The sequence below is a fragment of the Colobus angolensis genome, unplaced genomic scaffold (assembly GCF_000951035.1).
Source record: "Colobus angolensis palliatus isolate OR3802 unplaced genomic scaffold, Cang.pa_1.0 Scaffold47, whole genome shotgun sequence".
NCBI lineage: Eukaryota > Metazoa > Chordata > Mammalia > Primates > Cercopithecidae > Colobus > Colobus angolensis.
Genome location: NW_012118154.1, coordinates 2,628,559 through 2,641,421, shown reverse-complemented (window position 1 = coordinate 2,641,421; position 12,863 = coordinate 2,628,559). Strand labels below are relative to the sequence as shown.

General features: G+C 49.1%; 2 protein-coding genes across 5 annotated transcripts in view; one reads left to right on the top strand and one right to left on the bottom strand.

Annotated features, from left to right (window-relative positions):
* Window positions 1-7,595, top strand: part of SLC13A5 (solute carrier family 13 (sodium-dependent citrate transporter), member 5) — a 28,871-nt gene extending 21,276 nt beyond the window's left edge. For 3 of the 4 annotated variants that reach the window (XM_011958440.1, XM_011958439.1, XM_011958441.1), the window contains 3 exons: window positions 1,412-1,573; window positions 4,665-4,802; window positions 5,982-7,595. In XM_011958440.1, the coding sequence (XP_011813830.1) occupies window positions 1,412-1,573; window positions 4,665-4,802; window positions 5,982-6,113 (432 nt within the window). In that variant the 3' untranslated portion in view covers window positions 6,114-7,595. The remainder of the gene's footprint in view (window positions 1-1,411; window positions 1,574-4,664; window positions 4,803-5,981) is intronic. The other variant, XM_011958443.1, reaches the window with a different exon arrangement.
* The window catches only part of LOC105523680 (allene oxide synthase-lipoxygenase protein-like), a 52,537-nt gene continuing 45,825 nt past the window's right edge, over window positions 6,152-12,863 (bottom strand). The window contains 2 exon segments of the mRNA XM_011958628.1: window positions 6,152-6,298; window positions 6,426-6,479. Coding sequence (XP_011814018.1) covers window positions 6,152-6,298; window positions 6,426-6,479 — 201 coding nt within the window.

Below are 12,863 nucleotides of genomic sequence, written 5' to 3'. Positions count from 1 at the left end.
CACAGCCTGGTGCCTAGTGGGTGCTTAGTTTTTGTGGGGGTGAACAAATCCATCCATCTAGTCACCTCTCCATCCATTTGTCTATGCATCTATTCATGTCTTCATCCATCCATCCATCCATCCATCCATCCATCCATGTGTCCGTCCATCCACCCATCTATCTATCCATCCACTCATTCAACCATCCATCCATCCACCCATCCATCCATCCATCCATCCATCCATCCATCCATCCATCCATCCATCCATCCATCCAACATTCCTATTATGTCTCTAGTGTTAGGCCAGGCACAGAGATTACAGAGGAGATTGAGATATGGTCCCTGTTAGTGACAGACTTCACAGACTAGGGAGGGGCACATATGTGGAAGGGCATTTCAGGAAGTGGCACACGAGCGAGGGAAAAATGTGAGGTATTTAGCTGAGGAGAAGTAGAAGAGGAGGCTGGTGAGGCTACCAGAAACCACTTCTCTGAGGGCCCCAAGATAGGGGGGTGCGGACTTGATTGTGAAGGCAGTAGACAGCCACTGAAGGACTGAGGCCAGGGGGTGAATTGGTTAGATCTGCACGTGAGGAAATCACTCTGATGTCTGGAGTAGGGGCCTGGGATGGGCAGGGCTTGGAGGAGAGCTAGCGGAGACTCTGCAGCCTTCATCTCACTCAGGCTCAGAACTTTGGACTCTGTGGACATTCTCTCCTCCTCTGGCCCCAGCTCAGCACAGTCTCCGGCTTTACTTCGGGCTCAGACTCTTCCTGTTCAGCCTTCGTTGCTGACTTCTCCTCTGTTCTCCCTGAAATAAGAGTGTCTGCCCAGGCTCTGTCCTTGGCCTCTCCTCTCTTCACACTTCATTCTATCCCTGGACAATCTCTTCTCAGCCCAAAGCCCTAAATCTAAACCTTCAATTTCTGGCTGAAATCATTCTTCTGAGCTTCCAAAACTGTGGAGGACTGAAGAGGAGATGGATGTGAGACGTTTGGGTGACTTGGTGACTGACTAGGAAGGAGGGGAACAGAGACCAGCAGCATGACTCCCAGCCAACTGGGCTGGATGGCTGATGGATGGTGAGTCCCTTCACCAGACTGGGAGGCCCAGAGAGAGAAGCAGATTCCGGTCTATGGAGGATGAATGCAGGGTGGAGCATTTGAGTCTATTGTGCTCTTGGGACATCTGGGTGGACACTTCCAGAAGTCGTGTGGGTATGTAAATCCACATAGTAGACCAGCTGGCTGGAAATACAGATTTAGGAGACAGCAGAGTGAGGATGGGAATGAAAATGGTGGGAATGGATGAGGTCACCTATGAGGTGTAGAGAAAGAGGGTCAGGAGGGGAGGATGGGCCAAGCTTGCTCTGGCCCTGAAGGAACTGCAAGCTGGGAGCCCTCAGATGACTGCCCTCCTGGTGCTTCCCAGGCCTCGGGGCTGTCCGTGTGGATGGGGAAGCAGATGGAGCCCTTGCATGCAGTGCCCGCAGCAGCCATCACCTTGATCTTATCCTTGCTTGTTGCCGTGTTCACTGAGTGCACAAGCAACGTGGCCACCACCACTTTGTTCCTGCCCATCTTTGCCTCCATGGTAAGTAACCTGATGGTGGGGAGGGGCCCTTCCACTTCACAGGAAGCTGCCAACCCATGGCCACGTTGTGGGTCCCTGACGAGGCAGCGATATTCAGGCCAGAGTCAGACCAGGCTTTGGAGACCCAGATCCTGTGATGTGGATTTGTGCACCCTGGATGCCTCTGCCCCTCAGGCCTCTGCTGCTTTGCCACTCCTCTTTGTACCCCTCGTGCTGACCAAAGCACCAGCCATGGACCAAGTGCTCAAGTTTATTTTATAAAGCTAACTGGATTATTTTTCAAGCTGGGGAGACAAGACTTGGGCTAAGGAGGAGCAGGCCAGTGCCATGGTCTCTGAGCATGTAGCACAGATGTGTGGGAGGACTGCAGACCAGGAGCACCACTGGCTAGAACCCCCCAGGAAGAGGCCTTGGAGGAGTGGGGACTTGGAAGTAGGTAGGAGGGGAGAGAGAATTCTGGGAAGATGGAGCAGCACAAGTAAAGGCAATGGTGCACATGACTGAGGACTCCTAGAAGCCTTGCTTGGTGAGCACAGGGATAAGGGATCCCGGGGAGTTGAGAGGGGTAGCTGTTGGTCATGGGAAAAGCTGCTGAGTGCCAGGCTAAATAAAGCGTTCTGTTCTATGGACAAGCATGTTTTTGGGTTGGGATTGAGAAGAAAGGAAAGCTTATAGGAAAATCAGTGGCTATTTTTTTTTTTTTTTTCATTTCCTTCTGTCATCCATTGCAAAGATACACCAGCTTCAGGGTAGTATGGAAAGATCCCTGGTCTCGCAGTCAGAAGACCCGAGTTCAAGATGTGGGATCTCTGAACATGGCCCTTAAGTTCTTTCCTCTGAGAGCTGTGTTGATGGCCACGTAAGATGAGGGCTGTAAAAAGCCTCTGTAGACTACAAAATGAGCATGGGAGAGGCTGTCATTATTCTGGAATTGGGAGACAGATTTCCAGAGGGCCTGGACACAGGATTGAAGGTGGTGAATTTCCATTCAGCTGCCTGGGTGTCTGCGTGTATAAAAAGCAAACCTAAGTGGTTTTTTTTTCTCTTCCAAGTGAAGATGAAAGTGTTAAAAATAGCAAGAAGGTGAAAGTGTTAAAAATAACAAAGTGGTCTGTCTCCTTTTCTCCTAAGCAGACTGTCCAAACAGAGGCCCAGTAGGAGGAGCACCTTTGATGCTAGGCAAGGCACGTGGTGGTGATGCCTCCTCTCTCCTAGCACGGACTCTGGCTTTGTCATCTCCAGCCCTAACTGGGAACACCGAGGGCCCCAACCAGGAAAATGCAGGCCCTAATGGGCTCTTTGAAAACAAGCTTTTCTAGAACCAGGAACCCCAAGTAAAATTTCTCCCAGCTACCTCTAAGGCCCATCACACTCCTGTCTCATGCCCACCTAAGAGAAAGGAAAAGGTGATGGTCCTTGGGTTGGGCTGCAGAGGAGTGTGGGGTGCAGACACCATGAGGTACCCACAGCCAGGAAAATGAGGATGGTGGGGTAACCAAAACATTAAACCTGCTCAGACCCATTGACTCAGCAATTTCGTATCTGGGAATATATCTTGGAAAATAATCAGAGATGCCTACCAACATATGTTACGATGATGTATGACAGAATTATTATACAAATATATCCATAGTAAAAGGGGGTTTGCTGAAATAAATTATCATATATTCATGTAATGTAACACTATCAGGCCATTAAAAATCACAGTTTCAAAGGGTAATAAAATGGGAACATGCTCATAGTATAGATTTTTTAAATTGCAGATGATATATGGCTAAAAATGTCTAATAATGCAAAGATGTATACAGACCTTAATCCTCTAGCCTCCTCCCTAGAGATGACCTCTGTTATTAATTTCTCAGGTATCTTTCTGGATATTTTACATACACACACACACACACGCACACACACATTCTTTTTAAATAAAGGGTATCATGCTATAGTCATTACACAGCTTATTTTTATTTATTTATTTATTTATTTATTTTGAGACAGAGTTTCACTCTTGTCACCCAGACTGGAGTACAATGGTGTGATCTCGGCTCACTGCAACCTCCACCTCCCGGGTTCAAGCGATTCTCCTGCCTCAGCTTCCCGAGTAGCTGGGATTACAGGCACCCGCCACCTTGCTGGGCTAATTTTTGTATTTTTAGTAGAGATGGGGTTTCACCACGTTGGTCAGGCTGGTCTCGAATTCCTGACTTCAGGTGATCCGCCCACCTCGGCCTCCCAAAGTGCCGGGATTACAGGCATGAGCCACTGCGCCTGGCCATACATCTTAATTTTTAAAAAATCTAACCATCGGTCTTGGAGATCTTTCCTTATTGACACAAAAAACCAATCCAATTCTTTACAGCTGCATACTATTCCATCATTTGTATGTGTCATATTTTATTTAATCATCCCGCTATTAATGACCATTGAGTTGGCTCCCTGCTTTTTGCCATTACATTGTTGCAACAAACATGTTTGCATGTGTCTGCCCTCATGTGCATGTAAATCTGCATGATACATGATTGATTTGATAGATTTTAGGAATTACATCATTCATTCATACACTCAGCAACTATTTAATGAGTGCCTACTCTCTGATAGGTGCTGTTAGATATGGCTAAATTTTAAAGTGTAGAATTTAAAAGGTGGGCTACCAAATTCCATGTGCAAAATGACCCCACGCATGTATAAAAACACACACATCCACAGATTTACATGCAGGAGAGAAGATGTGGTCCCTGGCCTCTAGGCTGTCTCAGTCTGTGGCAGGACAGACAGACAAGTGCACGTGGCACTGTAAGGTTGAGCACAGTCTAAGTACTCAGCATGGTCTCTGGCACATAGTAGGTGTCCAAGAAATACATGTGGAATGACTTGAGGGGGTAAGGGCTTCCAGGGCAGGTAACCTCTAAGCTCAGCCTTCAGTGCACCGTAGGTGGAATTATTTGCCAGAGACGTGGCAAAAGGAAGAGGAATCAAGACAGAGGCCCAGAGGTTCAAACGTACCCGCCACATTCAGAGAATCCTTTTCAGAATCGCGTCCCCAAGAGCTTCTGTGTTCTGTACGGTGATGTTGCCGTGCTGTGTTTTTCCGCAGTCTCGCTCCATCGGCCTCAATCCTCTGTACGTCATGCTGCCCTGTACCCTGAGCGCCTCCTTTGCCTTCATGTTGCCTGTGGCCACCCCTCCGAATGCCATTGTGTTCACCTACGGGCACCTCAAGGTTGCTGACATGGTAACAGCTGTTTTTCTTTACTCACATCGGACTATAATGCTGTTGTCATAAGGGATGCCCCATTTGTGGATGACAGAGTTTCGAAACAATGTCACGTGATTTGGGAATACTGCAGAGCATCCAGCCTCGTAGCCGTTGCTGACATTTATAATGGAGCTTTTCTTCTTTTTTTGAGATGATCTCAGGCCTCACACACTGTTCTTTCTCTGACTCTCCCACCTGGAGAAGCCTGTGCAGGCACCAGGGGAGTTCTTGGAAGGGGTGAAGATGGGGCTGAGGGACTCACATGGCCAAGGATGGACTTGACAAATTAGCAAGAACCATGAAGATAGTCAGGGCAGGCTTAGGCAGCAGGGGATGCTAGTGACAGTCACAGAGATTCGTAGGGGTGTCTGAAGAGGCAGAAGCAGGGAGAGGAAGAGAGAGACCACCGCTTGGGAGTAGATGATGCCTTGGAAACAAATGTAGTCAGTGGAAGAACTCTTCATGCCTGGCGTGGCTCTGTCACACTTGCTGGGAGAAGGGCAGCTTTGCAGCTTTGGGCTGGGAAAGGGGCAAGTGTATGAGCCCAGGAGGCCAGAAATGTCCCTTGGACATTTGATGTTTGTTATCTCAGAACCTCTGCTGGGTATCTCGGGGACTCCAAGGAGCGTTTTCATAAAGAGGGTGGGTCCCAGAAACCATGGACTGCAAACTGGATTGCAGTCCCCAGTAAAATATCTACAACAGGCTAGTGAAGCAACGGTTAGTGATCATGAGGGAAGATTGCAGAGCGGGCATCAGAAAGAGCCTGAGGAGGTCCACGGGGAAGCTGGCACGTCCTTGTAGGATGGTTAAGGCACTGGGGTGAGCAATGAACCTGGACTCACACACTGGGCTCTGTCACCGTTTCCCTGAATGGCCTAAGCTGTTGCCTCCCTGTCACCTCTCTGAGGTCATTTTCCAAATGCTCATGGGCCTAGAGAACCCATCTGTTCTGCCTACTTCCCAGGGATGCCTTGAGCACTGAGGATACCTGGGGGACATGAAGTCGCTCTGTCCTGGGGGTCGGGACACCCCAGCCAGGGACAGAGCATGGCACGGGGACATCGAGGTCCAGTGAGCCGACGCTTTGTCCTCTTTGAGAGCACTAGTTCCCAGCAGGCCTCAGGGTGCTGACTGACACTGTCTCTTTTCCAGGTGAAAACAGGAGTCGTAATGAACATAATTGGCGTCTTCTGTGTGTTTTTGGCTGTCAACACCTGGGGAAGGGCCATATTTGACTTGGATCATTTCCCTGACTGGGCTAATGTGACACATATTGAGACTTAGGAAGAGCCACAAGACCACGTACACAGCCCTCACCCTCCTCAGGACCACCGAACCTTCTGGCACACCTTGTACAGAGTTTTGGGGTTCACACCCCGAAGCGACCCAACGATGTCCACACACCACCAAAACCCAGCCAATGGGCCACCTCTTCTTCCAGGCTCGGATGCAGAGATGGTCATGGGCAGCTGGAGGGCAGGCTCAGAAATGAAGGGAACCCCTCAGTGGCCTGCTGGACCCATCTTTCCCAAGCCTTGCCATTATCTCTGTGAGGGAGGACAGGTAGCTGAGGCATCGGGATGCAGGCTCCTGTACCGACTCGGCCTCAAGCATCCCCCACACGGGGCTCTGGTTTTCACTCGCTTCATCCTAGGTAGTTTAAATGGGAATCAGACCCCCTGGTTGACAGGTAAGACAACCACCCACTCTTGCCCATGCCCCTTCCGGCTCTCCTTGAGCAGCCTCAGATCATCTCTGTCACTCTGAAAGGGACACCGCAGCCAGGGACAGAATGCCTGGTCTTGCACAGCCTCCCGCTGCTGGAGGGAGAGTGGGAATCAGAACCTTCTGGAGCCTCTGGGAACTCCTCGTGTGGCCACCACCAAAGGACGAGGAATCGGAGTTGCTAACTTCAGGATGACGCCTGGCTTCCCACCCACAGCACACCACAGGCCGACGTACTCCCTTCGCCACTTCGTTATGTTTTAATCGACTGGACCCCTGTCCCACCTCTCCAGTGAGCCTCCTTCAACTCCTTGGTCCCCTGTTGTCTGGGGCCAGCATTTGCCGAGATGCCCTGGCTGGCACTCTCTGGGGGTCCCCCTTTTCTCCCAGGCAGGTCATCTTTTCTGGGAGATGCTTCCCCTGCCATCCCCAAATAGCTAGGATCAGGATCACACTCCAAGTATGGGCAGGGATGGTGCTCTGGGGGCCACAGTGGGCTATCTAGGTCCTCCCTCACCTGAGGCCCAGAGTGGACACGGCTGTTCAGTTCCACTGGCTACGCCACTTCACAGTCTTTCATGCCAGCGTTTGAGCTCCTCTGGGGAAAGCCTTTCCTTTGTTGACTGGTCTTCACAGCCATGGCTGATGACAACAGAGGATTGCTGATCTCTCAGCAAACAACCCCTGCCTGTGGGCCAATCTACTTGAAGTTACTTGGACAAAGACCCCAAAGTGGGGCAACAACTCCAGAGTGGCTGTGGGAATCTTCAGAACCCCCCTGTAAGAGACGGACATGAGAGACAAGCACCTTCTTTTCCCCGCAAGTCCATTTTATTTCCTTCTTGTGCTGCTCTGGAAGCGGGGCAGTAGCAAAGAGATGGGCTCCTGGATGGCATTTTCCAGGGCAGGAGAAAGTATGAGAGCCTCAGGAAACCCCATCAAGGACCAAGTATGTGTCTGGTTCCTTGGGTGGGATGATTCCTGACCACGCTGTCCAGCTCTTGCTCTCATTAAATGCTCTGTCTCCCATGGAAAGCTCCACTGTGCTGCTGACTTGTCTCTGGTTTTCTGCAGTGTGGGGAGCCCAGGGAGGCGGATGAATGAACGGTTACTCCCTGCTCACCGACTGGGTGTCAGGCCTCCCTGTCCCTGTTGAATGCACTAGTTATCTCATTCGATCTTTGCAGCAACCCTGTGAGATAGGAAAGTGTTATTATCCTGCTTTGTCTTTCAAAAAAAAAGTGAAGTTCAGAGAGGCCAAGGGAAGTGTCCAAAGTCACACATCAAGTTACTGGCAGTTACAGTTCCAACCAAGAACTTCCAACTCCATACCCCCTGCTCTTCTGCTAGCCATGAAGGGCTTTGACCTTATAGGGCTTGTAGGGAAAGGTGAGTGGCCAAGAGCAAGTGCATGCCAAGGGAAGATCCAAACATGAGTCCCTGTCTGTTGCCTCCCTTGAGATAGGCACAGGACAAGTGATCAATGAGATGGGGTGGTCCTTGCCCTAAGAAGCAAAGCGTTTGGTTGGGGAGGGAAGTAGGAAAAAGGCTGCCACCTCCCCCTACCAAGGTACGACTGTTCTTCCTCCCCAGCCCTCTACCACTGCCTTCCATGCCGCTGCTGTTGTTGACTGGCCTGCCCCACCAGACTGAGGGCTCTGACTGCCCACTGAGTCTAGTGTCAGCAGTATGACTGACCCAGGGCAGATTGTATAGCTAGTATGATGGATAAATAAATGATTGGTCAGTGTGGTCCATTAGGTGCAAGCTGGTGGTAGTAGGCAAGGTCAATGAAGGTCATCCAAGGTAGGCATTGAAGGATGAGTAGAATGGCCAGGGGTAATGGGGGAGGAACTGGTGGGTGGGTGGAGGACTCTTCCAGACACCATGTGGTTGAGGGCTGACAAAAAGCTAGGTGGAGGGCTTCCAGAGTACCGAGCTCCCACCTGAAGAGGCTGACCAGAGGCCAATCCTAAACAACTTCTCTAGGAGTTGGCCGGAGTTGCAATAACGTGTATGGCCTCCCCAACCAAACACTTTGCTTCTTAGGGCAAGGACCACTCTGTCTCATTGATCACTGTCCTGAGCCTATCTCAGGGGAGGCAACAGAGAGGGACCCATATTCGGAGATTTTCCCTTGGCGTGACTTGCTCTTGGGCACTCAACTTTCCCTACAAGCCCTATGAGGCCAAGGCCCTTCATGGCTAGGCGGAAGGAGCAGTGGGCATGGAGTTGGAAGATCTGGGTTGGAATTGTAACTGCCACTAACTCGATTTGTTGTTTTGAATGCTTAACTTGGCCATACATGCTCTATTATTTGCTTCTGATGGCAAATAAGAGAAGGCCCAGCAAACAGTGGCTTAAACCAGAAGGTCATTGAATGTTTGCTTTTCTGGAAGTCTGTAGGTAGATGGTTGCTGGCATTGGCCCAACAACTCATTTCAGCCTCCAAGGACTTGGGCTCCATAGTCCACTCTGTCATCTTAAAGCCGTCACACTTTTACCCCCATGCTTGACCCCCAGGCTACATACACAGCTGCTTTCCTTCAAGGCAGAAAGGTGGGTGGGGTGAGGGCATGATGGTGTCAACTGCATCTTTCTCGTTTACTAGGAAAGTAAAAGCTTCCTCAGAAGCCCCGTGCAGACTTCCCTTTATGTCTTACGGGCCATAAGTGGGTCACATGCCTACCCTTAGACCCACCATTCACAAAGGGGAATCGGAGCCCCATTGGAATACTGTGACCAATTAAGACTCAACTCTTGGGGTTGGGGAATTGGCCTATGTTTCCCCAAATTGAGCTATTTCCACCCACTACAAAATCTGGGCTCTGGCAGGAAAAAACGGTGGGAGGAGGTGTTGGGTAGGCGATGGTAAGTGTCCAGTATGATCACTCCATGAGATCTGAGTGACCCTCTTTCCGCAGAATTCAGTAGAAGCATGTTGCTAGGTAGGAAGTGAGTACATGGTTGTCTGGTCAAGAGTTTCAACAATGCCTCCAATTCCCAACAGGTAGCCCCTCTGCAGGGGGTCCTGTGGATTGGGAGGCTAGAGTCTGAGCCATGGACGGAGCTCAGTCCTGACATCTGACACCAGATAAGTCATGCTGCACTCTGGGTCTCAGTTTTCTTCATGAAGGCGCTGGACCAGAGGGTCCGTAAGGGCTTTCTCCAGAGTCACGGATCCTCTTACCCTAGTTGACCCTTCCTGTGCTTGGGCCAGATGCAGTACCCCCATCCCAATCTCCCATGTTGTCTCATCTTGGAGCCTGTCCAAGGTCCCACTGCCTGCTTCCCTATGGGGCTTCACTGAAGGCCATCTCAGGCCTTTCCCCCATCTATATCTTGCCTCTGACATTTTGTAAAGAAGCTCCACCCTAGGCCTTTGAGTCTCTCTTCTTAGTGCTTGGATCAGACATCTGGGCTTGAGGTTAGCTGAACACACAATTTTGACCAGGATTGCTTTCTTAATTTTTTTTTGGCAGGGACTTATGGCTCCACAAAGATTCTTTGCATTCCAAAATTAAGTCCCTGGGCTCCGTAGCCTCTGATCTCTGAATGAGATGCTCCTGAGGGCAGGACACAGGTCTCCTCCCCTGTTCATCATGAGCTGAGAGCTTTCTTGGAGAAGAACTGGGGTCTCCCCGTCTGGCATTTACCTGGAGAGGTGAAGTTTTCTCTCCTCCCCACCATCTCTTGCGCATAAACAAAACAGGTCTTTGCTCTAGGTTCCAAGCACGATACCAACTCACTAGCACAAAGCCCAGTCCTTGAGATGAACAAATCAGGATGTCCTTGGGTGAGACCTGTGATGGTATGTTCTTGTCTGTGGAAACACAGCCCAAAAGCTGTATTGTCTGGTTAAAAATTACAGCTGGCAGCCGGGCGCGGTGGCTCATGCCTGTAATCCCAACACTTTGGGAGGCTGAGGCAGGTGGATCATGAGGTCAGGAGTTCAAGAACAGCCTGGCCAAGATGGTGAAACCCTGTGTCTACTAAAAATATAAAAATACTAGCTGGGCATGGGAGTGGGCGCCTGTAATCCCAGCTACTTGGGAGACTGAGGCAGAGAATTGCTTGAACCTGGGAGGCAGAGGTTGCAGTGAGCCGAGATCACGCTGCTGCAAGATCACGCAAGCCGAGATCACCCCAGGGTGGGTGACAAAGCGAGACTCCGTTTCGAAAACAAACAAACAAACAAACAAACTACAGCTATCTGTCCTATTCTTAGCCCAGAATCCCTTCTTCCAGGTACTTTCTCCCCCTAGTTACACAGCCTCTGAAAAGCCTTTGTGTCCCAACCTACCAGATACTTTTTAAAAATCTATTCACACACACACACAAGTTTTATCAAGATAAATCCTCCATACCACAGGATGGGCTTTTATATTTCTCAACCGGAAGTTTGTGATTTCAGGCTGAAATCTCTGCAATCAAGATTCCATTTATTTCACTTGGCTTCCTGAGCCAGGACTCTCTTGCCTGCTCCAGGAGCATCTTTCCCTGATCGCTTGTACAAATGCCCCCTTCCAGCCGCAGAGCCACAGGCCACCAATGGCCGGCAGGGGTGTCCCTGCTTCCCGCTATCGAGGGCAGAGAAATATTAAGGTTCAATCTCAGAACACCCTGTTATCTGGTCAAGAAATTTTTAAACTACTTTCTATAGCAAAAAATTAATATGAACACAGTAAAAGAAATTCCAGTGGCACAAAATGTATTGAGACATTTGCCTCTCACTTCAGACCTTGAGTCCCCAAACCAACTCCACCGAAAGGGAACCGCTGTCTACAGTTTCTTACACATCCTTCTAGAAATATTACATAATCTGGAAAGATTGTGTAATAGATACCCATTAACTGTATTATATATGGGAGCATACTATACACATTTTCTGTTCTTGTTTCCACATCCCCCTCCACCAATTAAGAATTTATTTGGAGATCATTCTATTTCAGGACATATTAAGTTTGGCTAAATTTTTTTCTTCAATAGTTAATGTTAGTTTTAAACTGAGGTAAGATTAGGCTGAGCACAGTGGCTCACACCTGTAATGTCAGCACTTTGGGAGGCTGAGGTGGGCAGATCACAAGGTCAGGAGATTGAGACCATCCTGTCCAACGTGGTGAAACCCCGTCTCTACTAAAATACAAAAAATTAGCTGGGCGTGGTGGCGCGCACTTGTGGTCCCAACTACTCAGGAGGCTGCAGCAGAAGAATCCCTTGAACCCGGGAGATGGAGTTTGCAGTGAGCAGAGATCACACCATTGCACAGAGTGAGACTCCGTTTCTAAATAAATAAATAAATAAATTGAGGTGAGATTAAATTTGGGAAACTGCACAGATCTTCAGTGTACCATCCAATGATTTTGACAAATGCTTATATCTTGTAAACAACATCCAAATTCCATAAGCCCTACCCAAAGTTCTCTCTGCCCCTTCAAATAACGCTTCCGGCAGGCAACCACATTCTGACTTCTGTCACCATAGATGGGTTGTGTCCATTGAACTTCATATAATTGGAATCATACAATACGTACTCTTGCGTCTGACTTATTTTGTTTAATGAAATACTTCTGAAATTCATTCCTGTTGTTGTATATCTGTTCATTTTATTGTTGTTGCTAAATAGTGCACCATTGTACGAATATACCACAATTTGTGTAGTCTCCTGTTGGACATGTGGGTTGTTCCAATTTGGGGCTATTATAAATAAGGCCATTATAAACATTTCTGTACAAGTTTCTTTTGTGAGCATATGTTTTCACTTCTCCTGAGGCATACCTAAGAGTGAGGCCCCATCTTTTTAAAAGCTGCAAGGTTTTCTTTTTCTTTTTCTTTTTCTTGAGATAGAGTCTCGCTCTGTCGCCCAGGCTGGAGTGCGGTGGCACGGTCTCGGCTCACTACAAGCTCTGCCTCCCGGGTTCACACCATTCTCCTGCCTCAGCCTCCCGTGTAACTGGGACTACAGGCAGCCCGCCACCACGCCCGGCTAACTTTTTTTGTATTTTTGGTAGAGACGGGGTTTCACCGTGTTAGCCAGGATGGTGTTGATCTCGTGACCTCGTGATCCGCCAGCCTTGGCCTCCCAAAGTGCTGGGATTACAGGCGTGAAAAGCTTCAAGGTTTTCTATTGTAAGTATGTGTCACAGAATAATCAAGTCCCCTATTGATGGGCGTAGGGTTGTTTCCAGGGGATTGCTAATGCTGTAATAAACATATCTGTACGTACATCTTTGTGCATCTATGTCAGAATAGTTTCTGGCCAGATGTAGTGGCTTACGCCTGTAATCCTAGCACTTTGGGAGGCCGAGG